The sequence below is a fragment of the Neopsephotus bourkii genome, unplaced genomic scaffold (genome assembly GCF_033783945.1).
Source record: "Neopsephotus bourkii isolate Nb327-2 ecotype Australia unplaced genomic scaffold, CSIRO-AGI_Nbou_v1 NB_107, whole genome shotgun sequence".
Classification (NCBI taxonomy): Eukaryota; Metazoa; Chordata; class Aves; order Psittaciformes; family Psittacidae; genus Neopsephotus; species Neopsephotus bourkii.
The window spans coordinates 8,610,364-8,636,325 of record NW_026900624.1 but is presented as its reverse complement, the minus strand read 5'-3'; the positions used below and the strand labels follow the sequence as shown (position 1 = coordinate 8,636,325).

The following is a 25,962-nucleotide window of genomic DNA, read 5'->3' as shown; positions in this document are numbered from 1 at the left end:
CACCATAAAATAAATGCATCACCTGAGAGACGCATTGTGATGTTTCTGTGTAAAAGTAACTAGAACAAGATATTAGTTTTTGGGAAATCTCTGTACAAGACCTGATACGTTAGACTTTTAAAGAACAATGTTATTTACAACTGGCTAAACATATATCTAGATATGCTTAGGCAAATGAAGTTGTAGTCAAGATGTGATCAAGGACAACACTTTAAAGTTTCAGTAAGAAGTGAGGCAAGTCCAGAATTTCCCTTGCCAGTTCTTAGCATCTGCCATTGTCACCTGCAAGTCAGAGGCTGCGTGAGGTGATGAGCACGCTGTCCCTTGAAAAGGCAGATGTAACCCACCCAGCTGAACACAAGCTAAGAAAGGACAACAGCTGAAGTGGCTGGCTTCTGATTTACAAGACATTCATAATTATCACATGACATAAAGCAGATTTTAAGATAAATTATCTTGTTTTCTGTTTTAGCTTTGAATTTCATCTAAGACTAAAATCTAACCTCTAACCTTTTAAATTGCTTTTGACATTACCCTCTCATTATTTGTTAATACATTAGCATTCCATTTGGCAAAAATACAGATTAAACAAAACCGAATGTTTTGATGGATTTTAGATTTGTTAATAACCCATGTATTTTCAGTTTCCGAAGGATTAGCACATGATCCCCATTTAAGGATGAAACTCTAGATTCCAACACATTTCCACCTCAATGCATTCAGATTTTTAGAAAAAAAAAAACACAACAAACCAACTTCAAATTGTCTTCCAAAAGGATGATGCTGTAAATGCTAGTGCTCAGTTACTTCATACAAAAGAATGATTTACAATGTCCATCATAAAGGGAAGTAATGCAGGAAAAACAGTTGAGAGCTCTGCTCACCCTAAACAAAGTCTCTGTTTCCCAAAAAGAAGTTTAGAGGGCCATGTGACACTTCTTAGGAATGGCAGATGATACAAGGGGCAATGGCCACAAAACTGCACCTCAGGAGCTTCAGACGTCAGGAAAACTTTTCTATTTGGGGGTAATGTGGCAATGGAACAAGTCACACAGGGAAGCAAAGGCATGCTTGATCTCAACTAGTCTTGGTGAGAGCTCCGCTTTGAGCAGGAGGTTGGCTAGAAGGGACCTCTGGAGGTCTGCTCTATTACCCCATGAGGCTGGTGAGATTTGCTATTATTAACATAGCTATTTTTTTTCCTTGTAATTCTTTCTTTTTCTCCCTCCTCTCTAAAGGGCAAGCAAATTCTTCCCCAAAGATTGTTCATTCTATTAAATTCCTAACAGCAACTATTGGATGCCTCTTCTTTTTTCCTGTACCTGCCAATATGTTTTACGATGAGGAAGATGGCAACTCTACTCAGTTATCCTTACAAATCATTCCAGCTGATGGCTCTCCACTGGGATCAGAAAGCTGGCTGCAATTTAACACCTCTCAGCAAACCATGCACGGCTACCCCCTTGATGTTGACTTCCAGTATTCACCTCAGGAATTTGTGCTGTCTGCCACGGATTCAGGAGGGCTGACTGCCTGGGAATCTTTCACTGTTGAGCTTCTGAAGCCCACCAATGTACCATGTCATCTTTACACTCTCAGAACAAAAAACAGCTACTACTCTTTCCTGAGAGAAAGGAAAAGGATTAATTTGTTTCTAGAAAAGCTGTCCCTCTATTTGAACTCCAGCAGTCCCAAAGACATCATGGTGACCACTCTCAAACCTGGGTCCACAGTAATCTCCTGGTATAACAGGCTACTGTGCACAAATGCCAACACATCTTCCAGCTGGTGTGCACAAGATGAAATCCAGGAAGCATTAGAGAAATTAAGAGTACCAGATGGGTATGTTAGCCCACGCTTTGTCCAAGCAATGTTACCAGAATACAAAATTGATGTTATCTTCAATGTTTCATATGGTGAAATCTGCTTTCCCACCACAAAGCCATTTGATGGGTCTTACAACAGCGCTGTGCCTACACTTCAAGACAAGAATAATACCACAATTAGGAAGACCCCATTTGCCTTACTAAGCAGTCTTTGTGCCACTGCTGGGGTTCTAATAATATTGGTTTACTGGTTTTGCAAGTACCACAGAAAGATTCCTGGACCACAATTTAAGTCATTTCAGAGGAACTCCCAGCTAAGCCATGCCAATATGGAACTGGATGGCCTGAAACCTCGCAAAGCACCTGTACATGAGTGCAGGGCTTCACCTTCACCACAGTCATGGATACCACACTCAGTACCACTTACCTCTCAACAGCAGTATTCTAGGGCAATAAGACTGCCTCACAGCTTACCATCCTTCCAGCCACCAAAGTATCAACTCCCTCCCTGTTATCAAGAAGGATTGACTGCACAGAATGACCAAGGCAATATCCACAGACTTAAGAGATCATTTAAATGACATTAAGAGCAAATCTACAAAAAGACAATTTGTACTAGACTAGTGTTATTACTCAGAAAAAAAGTCATGGCAGATAGTGATTTTATTTTTCAATTTAAAATAGAACACACTTAGCCTATGCCTGATGAAGAGGCATTAGCAAAATCAGAACCCTGAAACTATATACTAAGACAAAACGCCAAGTAAAGCAGACAAAGGAATCTATATATGAACAAGAAAAACTATACCAAGGTGATGCTGGTGAGAATCTGGTCACAGGCAGTACTAAGTAAAATTAACTCTATTAGGACTCCCTGATTTATACACATCTTACACAAAAGAGACCGAACTGTCAGGACCATCACAAAATGTTTCCATTGAAATTCAAAGGCACTAGAACCATCGAGTGACATCTTGGGCATGGCAGTCAGTCAGGATAAACACAAATTCTTCTGGACAATTACTTCAATGGTTTCCAGAAGCCATGCAGCTGTAAACCAGCTCTGAAGTTTAATGTAAAAGTCAACAAAGCAGCGGTAATTCAGTGTAGTCAACAGTTTTGATGTAAGACTGGTAAAATATAAATCTAACTAATTATTACAGGAAACATCAGCTCTTGTAGTATCTCATGTTTCAGTAAGAATGTTCAAGTATTTAGAATACAGGTCTGCAGACAACTAACTACCTTGGGCCTGTTCATTTAATCACTTAACAGTCTTACCTGGCAGATTCCAAAGTGGGAAATGTAGCTAGTAACCATGCAAAGCAAGTAGGGATTTTAACAGCAGGTGCAGAATTTTTCTTTTCCTCTAATGAAGTATTTAATTACTGTGCATATTTAAGGACTGCAGCTGCAAATTAATGGCACATCAAGAGATGCAACACACAATTCCCCCATGCACAGGATAAACTTTTCAGTTACACTTCTCTAGACCAGCAAAAAATTACAGAAAGCTGACATTTACATGCTCTGTATGTTGCAGACATCAACAGTCCTTTAGTAAATAAGGGACTGATAAGCAATACAACCTTATTTAAAAAAACCCAAAAGCTTACAATAAACAGTAACTCCATGGTAATTTTCTCCATCAGAATATGAGATATCAACAGATGTGGTGATACAGGACATCCTATTGTCAATTAAGTACTGAAAATGAAAGTCTTCTGACTTTAGAGTCTCCAAAAATGACACACTCCTTCTGCAAATGCTACGTAAGTTTCAGAATGATAAAAAAAATCATGCAAGTACTCTTTAATTATTGTGTAAAATGGTTCTAAAATCATTTAGAACATCTGCATCACAGTGACTAAAAAATCACCTTGAAACTATACACAGCTGAAGAAAGGACTCAGCTATCAATGTAAGCAAAGTACACTTGAATGTTATTTGTGTTCAGATCTAGTCAAACTATTTTAACATTTGGCATGAAGAAATATGAATATATTCACATAGTTTTAGAAAAAGCTCTCAGATGTATCTTAAATTAACTGAAATGATAGTATCTCAAATCTGTGAGACCTTCAGTTGCTTATACAAGCTAGAGTAAGGCAATGGATGCAGATCAGTAAACAGATACACTCAGAGAGCTTAGCTATTCATCTTTTCCTTAGCCCACTCAAGTCAACCCATTTGAAAAGCAACCCAAAATCTTGCAAGGGATTAGATCATAGACACTGGGTGAGAGTTTTCCCGTTCAAGAACTCTACTTCATTAAGACAAAAGGCTCTACTCAAAGAAACTAAAGGCAGATCACCCACTCTGCCATTTCACAGCCATCAATATTCAGAAGGTATTCCAGTGACATTCAAAAAGCTTAGAGCTAAAACCACAGGTGTCTCAGAGGGCATACTTCATCAAAAATAATTTAATGATTAGCAAAAATTTTATTTTACTTTTGTTTACAAAGACTTAACTCCAGCACAACCACCTGAAAGACTTTGCTTTCTAACGATCATTTCCAGTCAATTTTAAAAAATCACTTAAAACAATAGTTTTTAATCAGTAAAACCACTCGCTCTTCCTCCCACCCCTTAGTTGAAAAACAAGCTCAGTGATCAGGTACTCGGTGTGCAGTCTTTTCCATCATTCTGGACTCCTGATGAAGTTCCATATAAATAAAAGTATTCATCAAACAAAATTAACAATATGGGTTTTTTTTTTAACAGCCATCACTGATTTCGAAATATGAAACAATACTTGGGGGAAAGGACCGTAAACTGACTGACATTTTTGATTATTTGATTTAGTCCATGGCAGCACAGGTTTTCTTCAGCCTAAAAACACGACTGGAAAATACTTCAGGACAGCCCCTATTTGCACACTATTCATTCAACGTGATATGCCGATTTTATATTTCATAGCAAAAATAAGAATAGAAAAATGTAAAAACCAAACCACAGCTATACAATTGTACTGAAATGGTACCAATATCTATTCCAGCATTAAATATATTTGCAAGTCAGCCAAGTCTTGTTCAAAGAAACAAAACTGATCATCACTGCCGGCCTGTTTTTCCATTTTCTGTAGTTTCCATTCTGAAACACAAGATAACAATTAGTAAAGCTTGTTATTAGAAACACAATAGGGAAGGAAAAAAACCCTAGACTTTGATATTTTAGTAATTAATTTTTACTTCGCTAACCATCCTGTCTCTCTCCCTGCCCCCAACATACACAGTCTTACCTCTTTCTAATGCTTAAGGATCAGTACATAGAGGAAAGTTTTTTGCAAAGAAACTTTCCAGCAACAACTGCAAAAAAATTTATTCATTATCAACCAAAAAGACAAAAGTCCATGTTCATGTCACTACAGAAAAACAATTTTGAATATCTGAGCTTTAGCAAGTTTTGTTTCAAGTTCTTAATTTTTACCAGCCTTCTTACATGGATCCTTGACTACCACCATCTTATTTACCGAAGTAAACTGGCTTGGTTTTTCAGTACTTTTTAGTATAGAGCATGGACCACTATCAACTTCAGTACAGCATAAGATTCAACCACTCTATTATCAACAGTATTTTTATACTAGCCATTCCTTTTGAAGCTAAAACGTGCAACAGACTGGCACAAGACATCTCAATTTAGCTACCGTTTAACACCTGAAGTTTAAAAGTTTTGCTGCAAGGGCAATCAGTAAGGCCCAGGGAAGACCATTTATCAGCATTCACCCTTGCTCAGCAAATACAAACTGAAAAGCAAACAGAACTGTAGTTTGTCAGCACTGAGATGAAGAAATGCATACATTTTAAATCTCAGGAGAGTAAGGAGTCTTTTTAGTGCTGTAACTGAAGTATTATTCCTCCATATTGCACACTAACTACTGCCAAGATATTTGTACTGATGCATTCACTGATACAAACCCATTTTCTTCTTTCAGATGTTGATACAGCTCAGCTTTATTGTTGACAGAGTTCAAACGACCAATAAATTCCTGGTGTTTCCTAGAGTTGGCAGTATTAATCCTGTTACTCCATAAAGACAGCAAGGACATTGGCCCTAAAATTGCAAATAAGAGTCTAAGTGATTTAATTTCTGATGTCTTAAACATCATTTCAGAGATAAGAAATTACAAACTATGGTAGTGTAACATATTAAAACCACTAATATTAAACAACCTTTTGATAGAGGCTAAATAAAAAATATGCAGTGATAACAGCTTAGTAGTTGCTTCATATGAGATTTACTTTGCTTCAAATGTAGAATCTGAACATCAGCTCAGCCATTGCAACAGACAGCAGCTCACACCAAGGAAGCAATGTCAGTGAGAACTGCCCATTCTGACAACTATCCTGCTTAAAGCATGTTTTTATTAGTCAGCAGGACGTAGTGATTTTTAATACCTGTCCTTAAACAGCATTTCTGACATAGAGTAGCTAAAAAAGCACTACCAGAAATTCATGCAACCCTCTCCCATCAACCCAAGAACTTATCAGTATATGCCCACAGTATCCTGGTACCTCTTTTTCTAAGAGTTAACATATTTACGAAGTATTCTTCAACACTGAGCATTTAATTAAAGGTTATCCTCACTGACTTGGCTTTAACTCCAGTAAGATTCAATTCATTACTTTACAAAATACAGATTGATATAACAACTTCTATCTAAGATGTTGCAATTCTTCTGATTTACCTTTTGCCTTTTCAACTGTGGGCATTTCATCCATTGTAATAAGAGGCTTTTTGTTGGGTGGCTCAGGAGAATCAGGTGAATCTTTGATAACTTCAGCTTCTGCTAGTTCTTCTTTTTCACGATCCAAGAGACCTTTTAACCTTTTAAGAGGAAAGGAAAAACAGTGAAGAAAAATATGCTAGTTCAGCACATACGATTCTTGACACCATTCTGTATTTCTCAAAGTTATACGTAACCCATATCGTAAGAAAATTTCTTGTGACTCCTTGGAATGAGTGAAAAGCAATAGGGAGGACAAGCCAAATAATCCTCTGGATAAACCCTTAAGTAAAGGGAAAGATTTTAAAATATAATGTCACCTAAGTTAGCTAGCAGTGTTTATATCATAAAATCACCCAGAATTTTGAAGGAAAGAGTATCAATATACAAAAATACCACACAATCTCCTTTATCTTACTGTAGGAATGTATTTGATCATACACAAAAAAGGCATGAAACATCATCAGCATAGTGACAATAATGTAAATGAGCCAAATCAATCTGGTTTATCTGCCTAAACACTAACCCAATTTTCAGGACAAAAATACCTGCCTGTCCCAAGTTTTTAGTCACACTTCATATTTTATAGAGCTGTTTAATGTCTAATAGGTGGTGTGGCTATAATAAAAATCAAACAGCAGTGACTCCTCAAGCAGCAAAGCCCTGCTAAGTGGTCACCAACTTGTGCAAGAATCATACTGCTCATAAAATGTGTTAATTTGAAAAGCCTGATAAGCAGGCACTGTAATGAGATGCCCATTTCCCAAGTCTGGTAGGGGTGATGGATGCAAAAACCCTTGGGATCCACACTCACTGGTAGTAAGCCAAGGTTAAAAGCATGAACACATCAAATTGAAGTCAACAACTGGTTCACCACAATTGCTCTCTGCTTTGCAACAGGGCCAGACAAAAATGATTATGCTACAGTTTTATTTCACTTTAGAAAATTTACCTTTCTGATTCTTGCCATGGCTTATCTGATTCATAGTCTTTGCCCAACTTCTCTGACTTGTCTTCTTTGTCTTCTCTCTTTCTACCTCGTTTTTTGCGCTCCTCTTCCTCCGGGGGCTTGCTTCTGCAAGCCATCAAACATTCTAAGACTCGCTGGTGCTTATCAGAGTTGTTTATGTGTGCTCGTACAAGGGTCTCCAACTCATTCCACATAATCCGGTACTGTTCATCTCTAAGTAAGGCCAGAAAAAAAACCAAGTATTACATATAGAATTACCTAGATCATTAAATCACTGAATAAATTAATGTTAAAAAATACACCTTAAAAAAAACCCAAAAAACCTAAAACTAAAAAATAACTCCAAACAGATTCTCTGTCCTTTTGTCGTGGACACTGTTCACTGGAATTACTCCATTCTTGAAACCTGAAACCACCCCGCATGTAACATTTCCCAGCTAACATCCAGAGTTAAGTTTAAATTGAAAAAGAATGTGTCCACTGAAATCCCATTCTTAACTCCCACAAGATCTCGCTGCCAAAAGGCACTTCTGAATTCTCTCAGGCGTTTGCTACCTATGCAATGTCAGCATACGCATACTCGTGTACTGACATTGGTTCGCATTTAATTCTTTAGACAAAAAGAAATTTAGACAGAATTGTACCATGCTACTGTAAATAACTTCCAGTCATGGGCGCAAATCTTCTGTAGCTGAGGGTTTTTTTTCAGCCAGTTCTTAGAAATGCAATGCATACAAGACAATGACTGAGGTATCATTGCTTGTTTTAAAGGAGTTGCCCAAGTTTTAAACATCTTCAAAAGGATTTGACTATCCTAATGTAACCCAATTTTAAAACATAGTTCATTTATTAATCTGAAATTATTCCATTTTCTCCATCCTTGCTTGTATCAGTCTTTTCCCTTTCTTGATAACTACCTTTGCTTTCATATTTTCAAATACTTACAAATCCTGCCTAATAAAATTATGTATTTTTTCCCCTAACATACAGCAGTATCAGTACTGTGGTAGCCCCTAAATGATGTAGGCATTTGTTTTGCGGGCGTACAGCATTCAGTTTGCTGCATTTTATCTTTGGCCAAACTTCTTGAATTTAAAATTTGGTATGAAAACAGTATCAACAGAATATTTCTGAAAAAAGTCCAACATCAACAAAAAGATACGCATGTAACCTTTTCGGACCCTTTCCTCTGGTACCAACTGTTGAAATTGGCAGCGGATCATTTTTCCTCTCCATGTCTACCAAATTGTATATTGTTTTTTGACAATTCAGAACATCCTCATCAGTCATTGCTTCTTTTACAATCACACTGGCTAATGGCACTACCTGTAAAACAAAATATAAGTCAACACAAGAAAAATCTATGATTTCTTTCTTCCTGTTTCTCTCCTGCGACAAAGGCAAGGGAACAATGGAACATCACGCAACAAAAACACCTCCCTCTTATCCTCAGTTTAGTAGTAACTCTGAGCAGGTATACGCAGACCCATGCTTTCTTTACCCAGCAGCACTGTAGCTGTCAGGTTCAATATTCTACCCTATTTAGGTATCATTGTCTATTGAATAGAATCTATCGACATAAAATACAGAGTACTTGAGTGAAAATAATGCTGAAAATAAACTGATTTGTGGCAAGTGATTTATAAAATACAGTTAATATTTCATCAAGTGGCAAGGCGAAGCTTTACCTAGAAGAGAATGAAAGGTTACAAACCACAGGTTAACTTACAGCTTGCATGTTGAAGATGGTAGTCTGAGAAATAATCATAGGCCAGTAACGTGTATGTTTCTCTAACTGATCTTTTGCACGTTCCAATGGAATTTCAAGACTTCCATCGATCTTATATCTGGGCTCTAGAAAAGGAGTTAATCGGTTTTCCCTCATAAATTCACCAAAATCCTAATGATAACCAAACAAGATACAATTAGGCATTTCTCTAACAAAGTAACTTTCACGGAATGGGCAAAACAGCATAGTCTTATCACTAACCATGTACCATCCCCACCGCTAAATTTGTGTCTAGCAACCAAAGCCCTGTTTGTAGCTTTCAGATGTACATTATTCAGGGTGAACATAAAAACAGTTCTATAAAAATATGGGTTAAAAATTGATGCAAGGTTTTTGATAAGGAGGCCTTTTGGATCTGCAAGGTGTTTCATGTACGGTAAAGAGTTTTATGTTTTCCTGGAAGCCACTTCTTCTTGTTTGTTTACAACAGATACAAAAGATGTGTTAAAAAAAAAAGGGGGGGGAGAATGCCAGCTGACTTTTTGTTCTATATCCACGGTTCAAAGCTGACAACACCTCTTCTGTTTATTGTACCAACCATTCTGACAATAAACAGGACACAGTCACATGTGTATCCAGCCCACGGAAAAAACTTGTCAAGAAAAATGTTACTCTAGAATTAGAACAAACTTTAAATACTCATAGTGCATAAGGAGGCAAGTACTTCCTTGACAGGAAAGGATTCTATGAGGCAGGCAAAACAATAAGCAGATGTGCTACTTCATACTAAATGGCTATCAGTAGTACAAAGAAAAACAGTTTCACCATGCAATCCACTCCAGCTCTCCAGAAAATGTACCAACATTCCCTTTACACATCTATTGCACTAAATCTCTTGTCAACTGAGATAAGCGCCAATTTAAGAGAACAAAGAAAGAGAATCTTACTGTAATCCGGTAGTCAGTGACTCTCCCACCACACCCTTCGCTAATTGATGGGGGATCTTCTAGAATTGATCGTGAGCTGCTTAATACATGCAGAAAAATTTCTCCTCCATGGCTGCTGAGCATGTGACTGATTACTTTAGAGCCAGATTTCCGGGGTTGTTCTAACAAAACAGAACGACCTGTTGGAAGTGAGATCAGCTTCATTAATTTCTGTGCTGCAATTTCAGATTAAAAACTAAATCTATACAAGACAGATTTGTACCTATCCAGCACGACTATGAATCCATTAAAGTTGAATTTTCACCTAGCTGAACAGGAAACAGCTATCTCCTTTGAGTATTCACTCCATGTCTTTACACAGAAGTGTCACATGTTCTTAAATTTTACACAGAAAATCAAAAAGCCTCTCTCTTGGACCAATCACTTCTCTCTGTAGGACATCACTCACAGGAAAAATACATATTTGTAAAATACTAAAAATGGTATTGTGTAAGGGCAGTTAGCTATTTGTAATTAGTACAGATTATGTTGTATACTAAACTTACTCATCCCTATAGCAGAAACTGTCTCATTAAAAACAACTTCTAAAAAGTAACATAAAGCCTACTTGAGTATAAAGGTATCAATGGATACTCGTTGTTAATGTTTAAATGGATACAATTTTCCAGAGAAATAAAATTGCCTTTTTCTTATGTCCAGTAAAAGCATAAAAAGGTACATTTGCCGAACAAGTTACTAAGAGGAAGCAAAAACAGATCAGAAGAGAGATCTTATCCACAATATGCTATTAATTTTGTTCTAACCATTTTTATTAATCAAAGTTCTTTTTCAGTGCAGAATCTTTAGAGAAAAATACATAAAAACAACATTTAATAAGACCACTAAATACTTATTTAGACATTCAAATTACCTGGCTAAAGAAAACAACCTACTAGAAGGATGCCTGTAACGCAGTTGTGTTTGCAAAGTGTAAGAAATCCATGAAATTAAGAAAATTAAGTGTAAGAAAAACATGAAATTAACATAGACTACATATTATGTGTTTGGAACAAACAAGCTCTGGCTTACCTTTTTAACAGGATTTAAATGACAACCTCTTACAGCAAGATTGTTCATGGCAACGGGCAGGATCTTGCAGATAAGCAAAAGATAAACAAATCTAACCTATTTTTCTGACCGATCCTAGTACACATAATGGGTATGTCTGCTTCAGTTGATCAACATGCTTAGTTGGTCATAACCCAGTTAAGACCTTTCTGAGGCTGCCCAGCAAATGCCAAAAATCAGGTACAGACCTAGGTTGCTAATATTTTGCAAGTCGGAATGAGCATTGTGATCAAGTGCACTATCAACTACTGAAAGCACTGTTTCCTATTAAACAGCATGAAGTAAGAAGTATTCTACATTTGGATTCAGAAAGAACTACCACATTTCAATAATTACTCCTTCTTTACATCTTTCCCCACCATCTTCAAGTTTCAAAACACATTCTGTTTGCCTTTGAGTACATTTAACACCTTTCTTATTTATACAAGATGTCAAAATAAAGTTGGTATTTTACAGTATACAGACATTGACTGCAATACAAACTAAAATGTGTGAAGTGCTCCATTCACAATATTAACAATTAAAAAATTAAATAATTAGCCAAGGACACAAATTTACCATTAAGAAGAAAGTTTGTAAGACATGAAGAAGGTCTGCTATTTACATCCACTGGTGAAATTCTGTATGCTCCAGTGCAATAGTGTAGTTCTGAAAAATAAATAGAAAAGTTAAGAGTGTAGTATCACATACAGAAAAACATCCTGAAAATGAAAGGGAGAGAAGGCTATTCCGCAGTCATCAGAACTAAGAGGTCTAGCTGTCTCTAAAAGTCTGCTCCTTTTACAGTGTTCTCGCAAGTGTTCCAGTATCCTCAACACCGAGAACCTAAAATACTTTCCAAGTTCCATTTCCAGCAGGACCTCCAGTTCTTTAACTCCCGAATTTTTTCACTGTAGAGTCAGCCACCTCTTACTTCTTATCTGTATTTTTGACCTGCTGGCTCAGAGTCAACATACTTTGCTGACAGTATAAAGGGTACACGAGCTGAACAGCCACGGGGTTCCAATGTTATCCCAAATCTTCTGCGTCTTGCTCTCCTTTACTTAGATTTGGAGAGAGATCTCTCCCTTACTTTAATCGGAAAGTTAATCTAAGGGACTAGTCCACTGACAGCATCACTGCATACATGTCCTTTCCTTATAAAACTTTTTACTTAGCACTCAAGATTAAAGACAGTACTTTGATTATATCTCTCCTTCCTCCCCTCAGAATTACAACAAAAAAAGACTCAATGTGTCAAAGATGCTATGCTAAAACTGTGGAACTGACAAGTTACACTTGGCCCCGTGGGAAAGGCAAACAATTACTCAACCTTGTAGTCAATGACCAACTTCATGATACTTAAGAAGAGATTGAAAAAAGCCAGGAAGCAAAACCCCTCCCACCTCTTACCCAAACCACTAATTAGCCAAGATCAGAAGAACATTCTATGACCATTAGTAAATCAGGGTGCAGTCAGCAGCAAGGTTTATAGAGCAGACGGTAAAACCAGCATTAACAAGAAGCAAATTACCTCCTTGTTCAGATTCTTCTCCATGTAGAGAGAGAACAGTGTTCAACACAAGTTAGAATAGTAGTTTTGTAAGATGTCATGTCACCTACCCACACTATTTGTCCGAGGAGTACACCATTTTAATGTTACAGTTTCTTTAAATGTGCCTTCTCTACTATTGCCACCTACATGATTATCACCTGAAATATAAAGTCAGAAAAAGTGTGTGATCAACCATATTTTTTATATTGCAATAAAAAACTCTAAATTGTATGGTACAAAATATTTGTAACATGAGCATATACAAAATGTAATCTAATTTTTAAGTCAGATACCCAACTTGAGCAAAAAAATTATTTGCAGCAGCAGTTAAAAAATAAACTCCAAAATCAGCAGCCATTGCACATATTTTAAAAACCAACCCAGCAAATAAAATACTGAAGCTCCAGAGTGTGTTCCACAGGTTTGATTCAGCATTCAGAAAATTATAGATATGTTGGTTTTTTTCTTCTGAAATGCCCAGGACTTTAGGACAATATCTTCTTTATTTTTCCACACAGAAATCAGAACTTTTAACAAATGTTAGAGCTTATCATTTCTTTATTACAAATTATATCCCCATGTCAAAACTGAAACTGATCTAAAGGCACATTTGACAAGATGGGCTTTTGGGGGGAAGAAGTATTTAATCTCATCATTCAGTATCTTTGCTATGTCAGATTCCATCTGAACATCTCTCAACATGCTCTACTGGCAACAGATGTTTTATCATTAAAATACTTTCATAGAATGTCTCATTGATGGTGTGGTCTGGCAAAAACTACACAAAGGCCTTAAATCAGACATCAATACTCCCCAGTACATTAAACCACGTTTCTACTAGTAAGTTCTTCATGATCTTTGACACACAATTTCTCAGGAAAGAATTAACTGAGTTTTGCATGAAATTTCATAATTACTGTAGCATAGTCACTTAATATGCTCAAAACCACAACTAGGAGGAATGAGACACACATCAACATGCAATATTACATGTTATTTGCTACAGTTTAATCTTTCATGTAAGAAGCATTCTTTTATTTCATGAAGACATTTAATAACAAAATATATGTCTTATTTGATTATTAATCATGCAGGTAACTTGCAAAAGTTGATTTTTTTTTTTCAGTTACATTAAAATAACTGGAATCATTTTAGAAAACCTCTCACTATCTGAAGGACAAACTTATTTAATCTAAAAATCCTCTAGCAACATTCCACAGAAATAAGATCAATGTAAATGAATTCTTATTTTTCTTGCACCAGAGCTATTACAGCTGAAAGATTTATTTAAAAACAAATTAAAAGAAACCCAAATTTACAGAATCTATGAACAGAAAAAAATGAAGAGGAATTGCTGTCAGAATTTGATTTTTGGCTTTTACTAGCAAACTTATTCTTTAAACAAATAGGTATTAGACAACTATTTCTGAGCCCTTACAATAAAGCATTATGCTTTCAACATGGTAACACAAGTTCAGGCGAGTCTGATTCATTACTGTAGCATCCCATTTTTTCCCCTCAACCCTTAATCATACACTCCACTAAAATATGGTGCACGGTACTTGTGATGATAATAAGTTACCTCCTTTTCCTCAAAGTAATGGCAATCCCCTTAAGAGAAAACAAAGCACAAACTCCCTAAAATGCCTACTTATGGAACATGATTTAAAACTTCAGAAAGTAAGCATCCACTCTTAGTTAAATAACTGATAGAACTCATTCATTAATTTTTTCACTTCTTAGAAATTAAACCATGATGAACTTTCTAATATGCTTTAAAACTATATAAAGTAGTTTCAGATAATGAAACAACTATCTACAGCCTACATGTATTCCACCTGCATAGTAAACCAGACTGAATTTTTAATGGCACTGAATCATGTAACAGAAGTTACAATCATTGGAGTAAGTTAAAACAGAGTATATACAAGCCTTTAAACGCTTCAAATGAGACCTCAGCACTGAAAAGGCATACAGTCGATGTATTCCATAACACAATGGCACAGGCTGAGGGTTTTTTCACCACCACTTCACATTTAATTCTACTAATACAGAATTTTTAGCCTGGTTTATTAACAAAATTTTACATCAAGCACTGTTTTGTAACAAAACAGTTGTGCATAAGGCTTACTGCTGTGTTTTTCTAACCTCAATTGAGTTATTAAAAATTCACCTCAGAGAAATACTAGGTAATAATTCTAGATTTACAGAAACTATAATAGGTATTTCAAACACAGTAAGAAAGCTCAAAAGTCAAATAACCATTATCTTTTCCAAAGCAATTACTGTCATAAACAGGCCTATGAGATGTAAGTGATGTCACCTATTATTACCTGACAGATTAAAAGTTTAATTGTACAAGGAATAATTTTCCACAAATACCCATAAGAGGTACTTAGTTTTGCAAAATCACAGCACATCCAGTCTCTCATCTTTTTGTACCTCAAAAAGTTGACATGCCCTTCACACATATAAACTAAATATATGTGAAAACTCGCCTGATGAATTTGACCTTTTTTTTCATTAGTATAGCTTTATTACTACATTAAAGTGAGTAATGAGTAAAACTCCAATGCCAGCATTACAAATTAAGTTCTCGAGTTGTAAGGAATAACTGAAAATATGCTAATCATGCCTAGAATTTATATCTCGCAATCTCTGTGAAAGCAGGCTGATCAAAAGCCACTTTTAGAAGACTATTTATACTTACCACTCTTTAAAAAGTCCACATGTGCTTCTTTGTGATGAAGAAGCTCCACATCATAGTTGGCTGATGTGTTAGCATGTTGCTCTTCCTTTAAAAAAAGAAAGGTAGAAAGAATATAACTATTTTAGCTATAGGTCTCTGTTTTCATAAATGAATGATTCTACATTTACCTTTCACTCCAGAAATAATAAAAAAAAAAAGCCTCCAAGGTACCTCAGACAACAACGGGATCGCAATGTTGAGGAAACTGTCTGCTCTCTGATCTGTTTAAAGATGCAGCCATCTGCATTTCCTCTTTTTTCCTTTTTAAAACCCTGGTTTCCTCTTTATAGAAATGCCTTGACAAGGTTCATAGTGTAAAGTATAGGTAAAAACAGGCTTAACTACTTCTGTTGAAATCAGTGAAGTTAAGGAAGCCTACAATATTTTGAATACCACTAGCAGTTACAACTTTCTGAGCAGCCAAAATGGTCACTGCAGAATAGATTGGCACTTTTCATACCTAAAAATCAAGAATCCAAACAAAAAAAAAAACACACTTCCAATTACCATTTCCTTGCACTTTCAGATATCTACAACAAGTATAACTGCAGCTGAAAAATGGATGTTTGTAAAGAGGACACTGCATCTTTAAACAGCTGCAGAGAACTAGCAAAAAACAGAACAGTAACTTAGGTAATTTATGCCAAGATAAAAAAATAAATAAATAAAGGAAAAATCACAGAGAACCCAACATAGTCTATTACTATAAGGACAAAGGCAGAAGGGAGAGGCAGTAGCACACAGGTCAGAAAGTTACAGACAAGGTATTTGCAAACTTAAGTCACATTTATGCCATGACCCATGTCAAAATTTCATTAAAAGCTGTGAAAATATATTTTTAATTTAATGTTTTAACTTATAAAATGCACACAGTATTTCTAGTTTTAAAAGATGCAAGTAATGATTGACAGTATTTGAACTTGAAAATTTTATTAAATCAGGAAAGTTGATTGCCCCTGCCCTTTTTGTCTGAACAGTAAGCACACTTCTGTTTCAATTGTCCCTTGCTGCCCAATCAGAAAATTACTATAAATTTAAAAATAGTTGAAATTCTTAGTTGCAGTGATTTCCCTCCCAGTAGTGATAAAAAAAATTAAAAATAGGGACATAAGCAACTCTGAACAGAAGATGTTTGATTTCTTTCTTAAGTAGATGTATCCACTATGCCCTGTTTCTGGTTTATGGATCTTCAAGCCGGAAAACCTACTGGAAAACCTTTAGTCAAAAGTCAGCTATTAGTTACAAACACCTTTATGTTGGGTGGGCATGATAATGAAACAGAGGAAAAAGACTCACTATGCCACTATAATGCACAAGGGTCAAGAATATCTAAACACAACTAGAAGACAAAAGAATCACAGACAAAGTAATCTGAGGTAAATAAGATTGTACTTATATAAAGTAATACAAGCAGAACTGAAATAACACTTGTATTGCTACATCAAAAATAGAGATTCGGCAATACAACATATTGTTCTGTGATCCTTCTTCAATTTTTTTTCCCCTTTATTTTTACTAACCTGGTCACAGACATTGAATGTGGGCTAATAAAACAAACAAACAAACAAAAAAAAAAGAACAGAAAACATGATATGGAGAGAAAAACAATGTGAAAATTTAATTAAAATAAACATTAAGAGTTTTCAAACAAATTTAGAAGTGATGTAGCCAGTTAACACAAAGCTATAGACACAGTATTACCTTCATGGGAATGTTAGTTATTGTGGTTGATGCCAAATCGAAGTGCTGTTGTACTAAAACATTCAGTTTCGTAGCCAGATGACGACCAGCACGGACACTGTGCACTTCACTGGTTAAAACAGGTGAAAGCTACGATAAACAGACAGAGAGTAGATATTATTAATGAATTACGCTCTATTACCACATAATAGTATTATTCATTTAAAACTCTAAAATAAGCACCATTTATACTACTAAATTTGACCAGGGGCAAAAATTACTACTCAAAAAACCCACACTCCATGGAAAACTAAGAAGGAAGAAGCAAAAATTAATTCTCACTCAGAATTTTGCTGGTTGTGTCAATTGTTCCAGTTGCTACCAATCGTAAAAAAAAAGTAAATTAGAAGTGTGCTAAAAACCTGCTTTGTTAATTGTTAATAGGAAGAATCAGCATCACAACATGGAGAAGAAATCCTCTTAATAGCCCCTCTGGGCCTAGCTTTCCTGCTTTTCTACCTGCTGAGTAACAGGAACAAACTAGCTTTTATATGCCTACCTATAGCTGCATCATATATATATATATATATATATATATATATACACACACACACACGGGAAAAAGATGCAAGCCAGAAGATACATTCGATTTTTCCCTAACTAATAAGGACAAACCAACACAGTGATAAAGATGACTCTTATATAGGAAAGTAGTAGTCCATTTATTCTCTTCAGATTACACAGGTGTTTGGTTTTTTTAGCACAACTAAAGATTTTTTTAGAAAAGAATCTCAGGAATGTAGCAACTACAAATAATACACAGGACTAGATGCCTTTCGTGTTAAACTTAAGACTTTTCCTTACAAGCAGCACATTAAAATACTGAGCAAAGTAGACTGATGAAGAACAGAATATATTACAAAATATTCTGGAAGCACTTGGTTTCAAACCGCCACTAAGCATACAAGTCCACAGATTATATACATATGCTTTTGTTACTGAATGACTGAGATGTTAATATATAGAATGGTTTCTTACATGCATCCTTTCCTCTTTTCATAAAATAATCTTTAAAAGTATCTGTAGGGTTCTGCAAGTATTTGATGAACTTCAAGCATATTCTACATTCCTACAATGTTGCCCTTTCACTTGGAAGCAGATACACTTTCCAACACTTTTCATTAAAAGGGCATTCTGCTTGGTAACACTGGAACAATAGAATTTATACTAAAAAGCTAATTCTGGTTTCATGAGAAAACCATTCAATCAAAAGGCCAAAAACACTAACATGCTAGTCTTGATAACATGGAACAACGCAGTGCTTAACAGTATCTACATCATTCACTGACAGATTTGAGAAAACAGGGCTTGTGCTAGCTAGCAGCTTATGCTTGAATAGCAGGAAAGTTACTCAACTAACCTATTCAACACACAGTTGATCATTTCCCACTGTGTTTCTAAATGTGCGCTTCATTCTCAAAAAAACCAAACCCCAAGACTGTAATTCTGTAGCATTAAGAGGCTTACTTCACAAAACCAAAATTGAATCATGAATGATTAATGCAAAAAAGTAATGAAATTTAAAAAAAGGGGTATCATGTATGCACTAAGACTACAAACCAAGAAAAAGCATATACATGAGATGACAATATGCATGCTGTCAACTTTTCTGAAAATTATCACCTGTACTTTTTCCTACACCTTACCAGAGACCAGAGCACAAAATATTACTGCTGAATATTTAACATGCACTATCTACTTCAAGTCTGACATGATTACTCATCCTTGGATAAATTTCCTCATTTTAAACTCCTTACCTCTTTTTTAGGACGATCTGAAACAAGGCTGTCTTCACCAACTGGGTACGTGTGGATTAAGACCAATTCACACTTCTGAATCTGCATTAGACTTAAAAATAAAAACATTCTATTTAGTCTGCCGCACTGTAGGCTATCTCCTAGAAAATCAATTCTTCCAAGATTTATCTGATTTCAGAAACACATAATCATACAGATGTATCATACTGTTTCTGAAAGCATTCTGTAGAAACTAGGTTAATGATTTGCAAAAGCACATACTTTAAAATAATTTCATCAGAATAAAAAAAAAATGTGTAACATTTCTAGTTCTTCAGATACTACAGCACTGTGTTTCTTTTGAGACATATTGGTGGAATATATCCTTAACTGGTGTAACCCGTTCAGCTTCATTCAACTGAAAATTGACACTACAGAGGATTTGTGTCTCCAAGTTCATGCACAGGTATTAATAAGGGGATTCCAGTGAACATGAAAACAACTCCCCAAATAGCATGCTTGTCTCCCTAGGTGGCTGGAAATTTGGAGAAATCAAAACATTTGTTCCAAATCTCTACCTACAGGAATGAGATAATTTTTCTGTCTTTACAGTGGACTTGGAACCTGATTCTCTGGGGCAGTATCCTTCATGCACACTGAAACTGCAACTGCAGCAAGTAAATATAGGAGACTCCTGCTTCTGCTATTTAAGTGCCTAAGGAGCAACCAAGAATAAGATCTCAACCTATTATACACTTTACAAGGCAATACACAGTCCCTGGGCCAAACGATTTACCATTTAATTAGACAAAACACACAGTGGAAAAATGACTTCTCACTGGAGACGCAACTTGTATCTCAAGAGGTATCTTTATCTCAAGGGAAGTGTCAGGCAACACAGTAATTTAGAAATTAAAAGCTAATTTCAAAGAAGTTGACTATTTTAGCTGAAGATGAATGTAAAACTAATGCAGTGCCAACAAGAAAACATGCATCATATGCACTACTGATTACAAATACCCAATATATAACAAGGCACAGTTACATGTTTCATTTGGAGCAAGATGTAGAATGCAACAACCTAAAATACTGTACTGTCCCTGTGGGGATAAATGACGATACTGAAAAGCTAACGATTACACTCCAGCTCTAAGTCAACAATATGATTTAGCAACTTCTATTTCACACAGGTATTCATTCAAAGAGTTCATTAGAATAAATTTTAAGTAACAAAAATACATCCGTATTTCACAGAGGAGGTAACAGGTACACACAGAATATGATAAGCTACATTTGTAAAATGTATACTCACTGATCTGAATTAGCTGCAAGCTTGTTATGCTCATGAATGGTTTCCTGAACACAGTCCTCAAGCATCCGAACATGACTGTCACTAGAAAGACATTTTATATTTATTTTTAATGCAGGATAATCAATCCTCCCATTCAAAGGAACATGCCACTAAATGCCCTCCTGTTTCACGTAGGAAATCTTTGATTTGTTACAGACCACCCTAGATGAAATGTTTAATAAGGCAAGAAAGAATCTAACGAAGACCACAAAAAAGCTAGCTATGTAGAGCATGAAATCATGACAATCAACAAAAGGCTTCTAAAAATTTATGAAAGAACTTCTCTGCAAATGGTAGAAGCACAGGATCATACATACCTTTTTGCATTAGTAATACAGATTATTCTTCCTCTGTTTCCCACACGTTCTGCATTTTCCATGAGCATGGTTCGAGCCTCATGCTGGTATTCTGTTATCTTGCAGAGTGCTTCAACTGCTGCAACCAGACCATGAAGTATGCTGCAGCACTCTGGATCTGCCCGAGGATTAGGTGGCCCAACAGCTGCTAATGCTGCCATCAACTAATTTAAAAGAAAAAAATTGTTACTGAAAGTTACTTTCCAGCCCTTTGTTAAAGTGTTCACCTAAGAGAAAAAGTCATCATTATAACTGATTTTATATGCAAATTAATATTGAGAGAAAACCAGACAGAGCTATTAAAGACCATTATATGCTGCCAATCTTATTGAAAACATCTGGCCCTAAATTATCCTTTACAATTCACTTATTAAGTGTCACAAAGCCTTATATATTATCATTTCTTATTGAAAAATACCTGGCTATAATAACAAGTTATATTCAATACCTGAAATCAATTCTAATATTATCAGTTACCACCTGTTTTTATTCTCTGAGATTCTGGAAATTCAGTTCCTCCCCAAAGTAAATGTAAATTTTTCAGAGGATGAGCCCATTCAGCACTAAACAACATGAGAGCAAATAGAATATTCATTTTTTTTTTACAGTTGATTTGCCTATAGTGCAAATGTAAAGAAAACCAAATTTAAAATTTGAGCAGTATCATCAAATTACAGGAGAAATACATAGGTAATTTCCTCATAACATTTAATATGTAACTCTATACTCAAAGCTACTGGATTCCTTTTAACCTAAGTAAAGCTGCCTATAGAATAGTCCATCCTCACAGGTGGCTACTTAAAATTCTATTACACAATTTCAGATCAGGTCCGCTGTTTTAATTAACTAAAGTTATTTCGTACATAACATAGTAAGAAGCTGCTGTTTATTCCACAATTAATCTAGACTTAAAACCCAAAAGGACAGTTACAAAGCATACCTCCTGCAAGTTCTGATCTTCTTGAGTCCAAGAATTCAAGACATGAGCCCCAGAATCACTCACAATGAAATTCACCTAAAAGGATCAAAAAAAAAAGCACATGTAAGATCTTACTATATCAAATCATACAGATAACAGCCATTATGGCTACTTCCCCAAATCCAAACAAATATGAATTACACCCTCATTCTTCTGATATTCTGGAGATACGTGCAATGACCAGGCAAACTAAAAAGAAGACAACAAAACCACAAAAAGCATCCACTCCTACTACATTCAGTTACATTACGGTTAGCAACTTCTTACTCTGCTTATATTTTTAAGCTACTAAATTGGTTTCTAAACCAAATTAGCATTGCATGGTATTATGAAGAATTTTAATAATTAGGCAAAATTATCAGGAGAATAGCTACAAAGTAAGTATTATACTGCAATATTGTCATTCTCCAAAGACTGTCACAGCAGATCACAAGGGTAAATATCTAGCAAAAATTTACTAAATATCACATAGCAACATAAGTTCTAATGACGACAAAAAAGTCAAGAAAGTCAAGAGGAAGCATACCTGCCACCTTAACTTGAGTTTCCCATACCACAGAATCACAGAATAGTTACGGTTGGAAAGGACCTTAAGATCATCAAGTTCCAACCCCCTGCCATGGGCAGGGACACCTCACACTAAACCATGTCACCCAAGGCTCTGTCCAACTCGGCTTTGAACACAGCCAGGGATGGAGCATTCACAGCTTCCCTGGGCAACCCCTTCCCGTGCCTCACCACCCTAACAGTAAAAAACTTATTCCTTATATCTAATCTAAACTTCACCTGTTTAAGTTTTAACCCATCACCCCTTGTCCTGTCAGTACAGTCCCTAATGAAGAGTCCCTCCCCAGCATCCCTGTAGGCCCCCTTCAGATACTGGAAGGCTGCAATAAGGTCTCCACACAGCCTTCTCTTCTCCAGGCTGAACAGCCCTAACCTTCTTAGCCTGTCTTCATACAGTAGGTACTCCAGCCCCCTGATCATCCTCGTGGCCCTCCTCTGGACTTGTTCCAACAGTTCCATGTCCTTTTTATGTTGAGGACACCAGAACTGCACACAATACTCCAAGTGAGGTCTCTCGAGAGCAGATTAGAGGCTTCAGTTCAGCCAACTGATTCAAATCCATTAAGCACACACTTGATATAATCCCACAATGGGACTTGACTGTATATTGAATGTTCCAGAGTTTAAATTCAACATTCACTGTCTTGAGAACCAGGACGTGTAATCCATCAAGGCAGTGCAGATGACATGCATCAAATCACTGGACTACTGTATGTACTTGTTAGGGCCAGTCCCTGGCTCAACTGCTCCCTTACATAGCCAGTATTCCACCATCCCTATTTTGGGCCAATATCACTGCCACAAGGATGTTTTACTTTCTTTTTTCTTTTTTTCTTTTTTTTTTAAGGGTAACTAACCTTTAGGACATTGCACAATGGTTTACTCAGTAAGAAAAGATCTAAAAAACAAGGATCAGTATCTTAATTTATGATACAGTGTTACAGAACCCACCAGGGATTTATTTTTCTAAACAAGGAGCTGTGTGCCAGGAAGCTCTCCTACTTTTTCAGACTGGTAACTGAAAGGCAACCCTACCCGTCCCGAAAGCCCAGAATTACTTCAAAGTTGAGACCAAAAACCTTATGCATTGCTATCAAGCATGTTTAGAAACCAAATTCAATTTGAAACAATACCTCACTCAAGCTTTCGTAAACTTATAGCTCTGGAGAACACAATATCTGCAAGTTACCTTAAAGCACCTCTCCATGCTTTGCACCGACTTACAAAGTGATATTAAGACAATGAAAGGATTCAAAAATAAACACATACTGGAATTCATATACTACTCAAACCCATTTAAATAGCTATGAAGTGTATCAACAGCATAAAGAAATTTTTATATAATAAATTATATTGAATCTTTTAATCTAACCACCAGCTAACAATATTAAAAGACTACAATAAAATGAGGAAATACCCCTTATGCTATAAAGTATCATTTGCAGTGGGGCCAGAACTTACCAGTTTCTTGAAAGGGAAAATATCATACATTATTCTACAGTACTCCATGGATGATTCCACCGAACAGGTCCATAGTGATTTTGATATGGGTGCTATAGGTATAATTCCTTGGGTGCGATTCTTTACTAACATATCGAATTCCACATGTTGCCTGCAGGACTCTGCCATATATGGGCAGTGATCCACAACGAAAACAGTTTTATGAGACTCAGAAAAGATTTTCATTTTCTTCCTAAAAGAAGCAGATACAAAAATCTTAGCAAATTGTACAAAGCAAGGAAAAAAATCATATCAAGATTACTGTACAACTTAGTGTAAAAATTGTCTTACTAGACTACGCATTTCAAAGGTTACCTCTTGCAGTAGTTAAGATTATGCATTACATATGTTAGCTCCTATAAAACTGCTAAGCTTTAAAAAAAGATACAACCAACAAAATTCCAGTTTAAGAACATATCTTTACATATCCTTTAGAACTCTTCCTAGCGTATGTATTTAGAATACTAGATTTCTATTTCCTAACCTTAGGAGGGAAAAAACTGAGAAAAGTACAGTGTTGAAAAGGTAAGACCAATGCACATTATTATCCTCCCCACTTTTCTAATTAAAGGATACTTTGGGGGGGATAAAAGTACATAAACTGCTTCCTATTTAAAGCTTATTTCCTAAAATAAGCAACATGGAAAAAGAAATAATTTATAATTAGGCTATACAAACTCTGAAGCTGCATAAACATCAGACTTCTGATTTTTCAGCCTTCACTTTGCTAGATACATCTTTCTGTTTTTAAATCAACAACTGCATCTGTACTTTGATCTCTCACTGACAGGTACACCAAGTCTGAAATTATAATGCGTTTCTTATCAAGCGAGACTCACAGGAGCACCCTGATATTCGTCCAAACTATGAAGCCTGGGAGCTCTGCAATGAAGTGCGGTACACCTTCCTGTTTCACAACAGACTGGGTTTTGCTCTCCTATAGCATCGCTGAAATACTTCTGAAGCAACTATAACATCAGATCTTGTGTTAGGATGGACATCATAACCTGAAGACCCAAACTACATATGAAAATTAATCTTAACTAGTTTAGACTAATCTTAGACTTATTTAGACCACTATTCACAGATCAAACACTCCTCAAATTTACCCAACTTCCAGATGCTTCCATATTTCTAATGCAAAAATCTATTTTGTCCACACAAATGCTGATTAATTACAGAATATACAAGACCAAAGAATATATGAGCTCATTTAATAAGCTAAAATATTAAACCAACAAAGACTGTAAATGCTCCAACCCTGGCAGTGTTCATGGCCAGGCTGGACAGGGCCTTGAGCAACATGCCCCTGCTCAAGGCAAGGGGGCTGGAACTAGATGATCAAGGCCCTTTCCAACCCAAACCATTCTGTGATTCTATGACATACAAGTCAACTGCGTTCAGAACCTTGGGGGGGGACACGTGAGGGGGATGATGGGACGATTTCTCTCAGCAACAGGTGCAGCTGCTGAGGCACAGTTTACCCCTTTCGGCACCAGCCAAGCCCAGTGGTCCTGGCCCAAGAGTTTGCCTCTTATGTTTAGCCTGGCAGGGCGCCTGGGGTGGGAAGGAGAGCTTTACCGGGCCAAGCAGGCAGGAGGGGCTGGCGGGGCGCGGAGGAGGCGAGGTCTGTGCCGGCCCGCACGCAGGCTCGAGGCAGGGGAAGGGCAGCGTTTCTTACCTGGGCCGGCTCCTCCTCTGATGCAGAAGTCCCGGCCCCGCCCCGCGGCGCGCCCGGGCCCGCCCGCGGGCTCGCTCCGAGGAGGAGGAATGAGGCCCACGGGGCGCCCTAGACAGGGTCGGGCGCGGACGCCTGCGCCCAGGCGACCTCCATGCCCCTCCGCCCGCTTCCTCCTCCGCCGCCGGCTCCGCGACGAGCGCGGGGCCCAGCTCCTGCCTCCGCGGCCGGCGCCCGCGGGGGTGGGAGAAGCGGCCGAAGCCCCCCCCGCTCCGCCCACCCCTGAGGCCGCGGGACCCCCGCGCGGCCACTTACGCCGCTGGCACCACGGCTCCCCCAGCGCTGGCGGGGGGAGCGCCTCTCCCCTTCCTCCCTCCTTCCCCCCGTCCCCGCTGCGCTCCGCAGCCGCGCCAGCCACCCGGATCCCGGCGGCGGCAGGCCGGGCTCACTCGCCCCCCATAACGA

At 37.1% G+C, this 25,962-nt stretch overlaps 1 protein-coding gene across 1 annotated transcript; it reads right to left on the bottom strand.

The window, feature by feature from the left end:
* Window positions 1-4,699: 4,699 nt before the first annotated feature.
* On the bottom strand, window positions 4,700-25,757 carry INTS13 (integrator complex subunit 13). The gene is made up of 17 exons (XM_061359785.1): window positions 25,501-25,757; window positions 23,781-24,012; window positions 21,714-21,788; window positions 20,735-20,937; window positions 20,379-20,459; window positions 19,088-19,178; window positions 17,292-17,420; window positions 15,552-15,636; window positions 12,910-12,999; window positions 11,866-11,955; window positions 10,201-10,379; window positions 9,254-9,424; window positions 8,696-8,850; window positions 7,507-7,737; window positions 6,516-6,655; window positions 5,746-5,881; window positions 4,700-4,921 (listed from the first exon to the last, which is right to left on the bottom strand). The coding sequence occupies exons 2-17, from the start codon at window positions 24,003-24,005 to the stop codon at window positions 4,882-4,884; spliced, it is 2,121 nt and encodes a 706-aa protein (XP_061215769.1). The 5' UTR covers window positions 24,006-24,012; window positions 25,501-25,757; the 3' UTR covers window positions 4,700-4,881.
* Window positions 25,758-25,962: the final 205 nt, after the last annotated feature.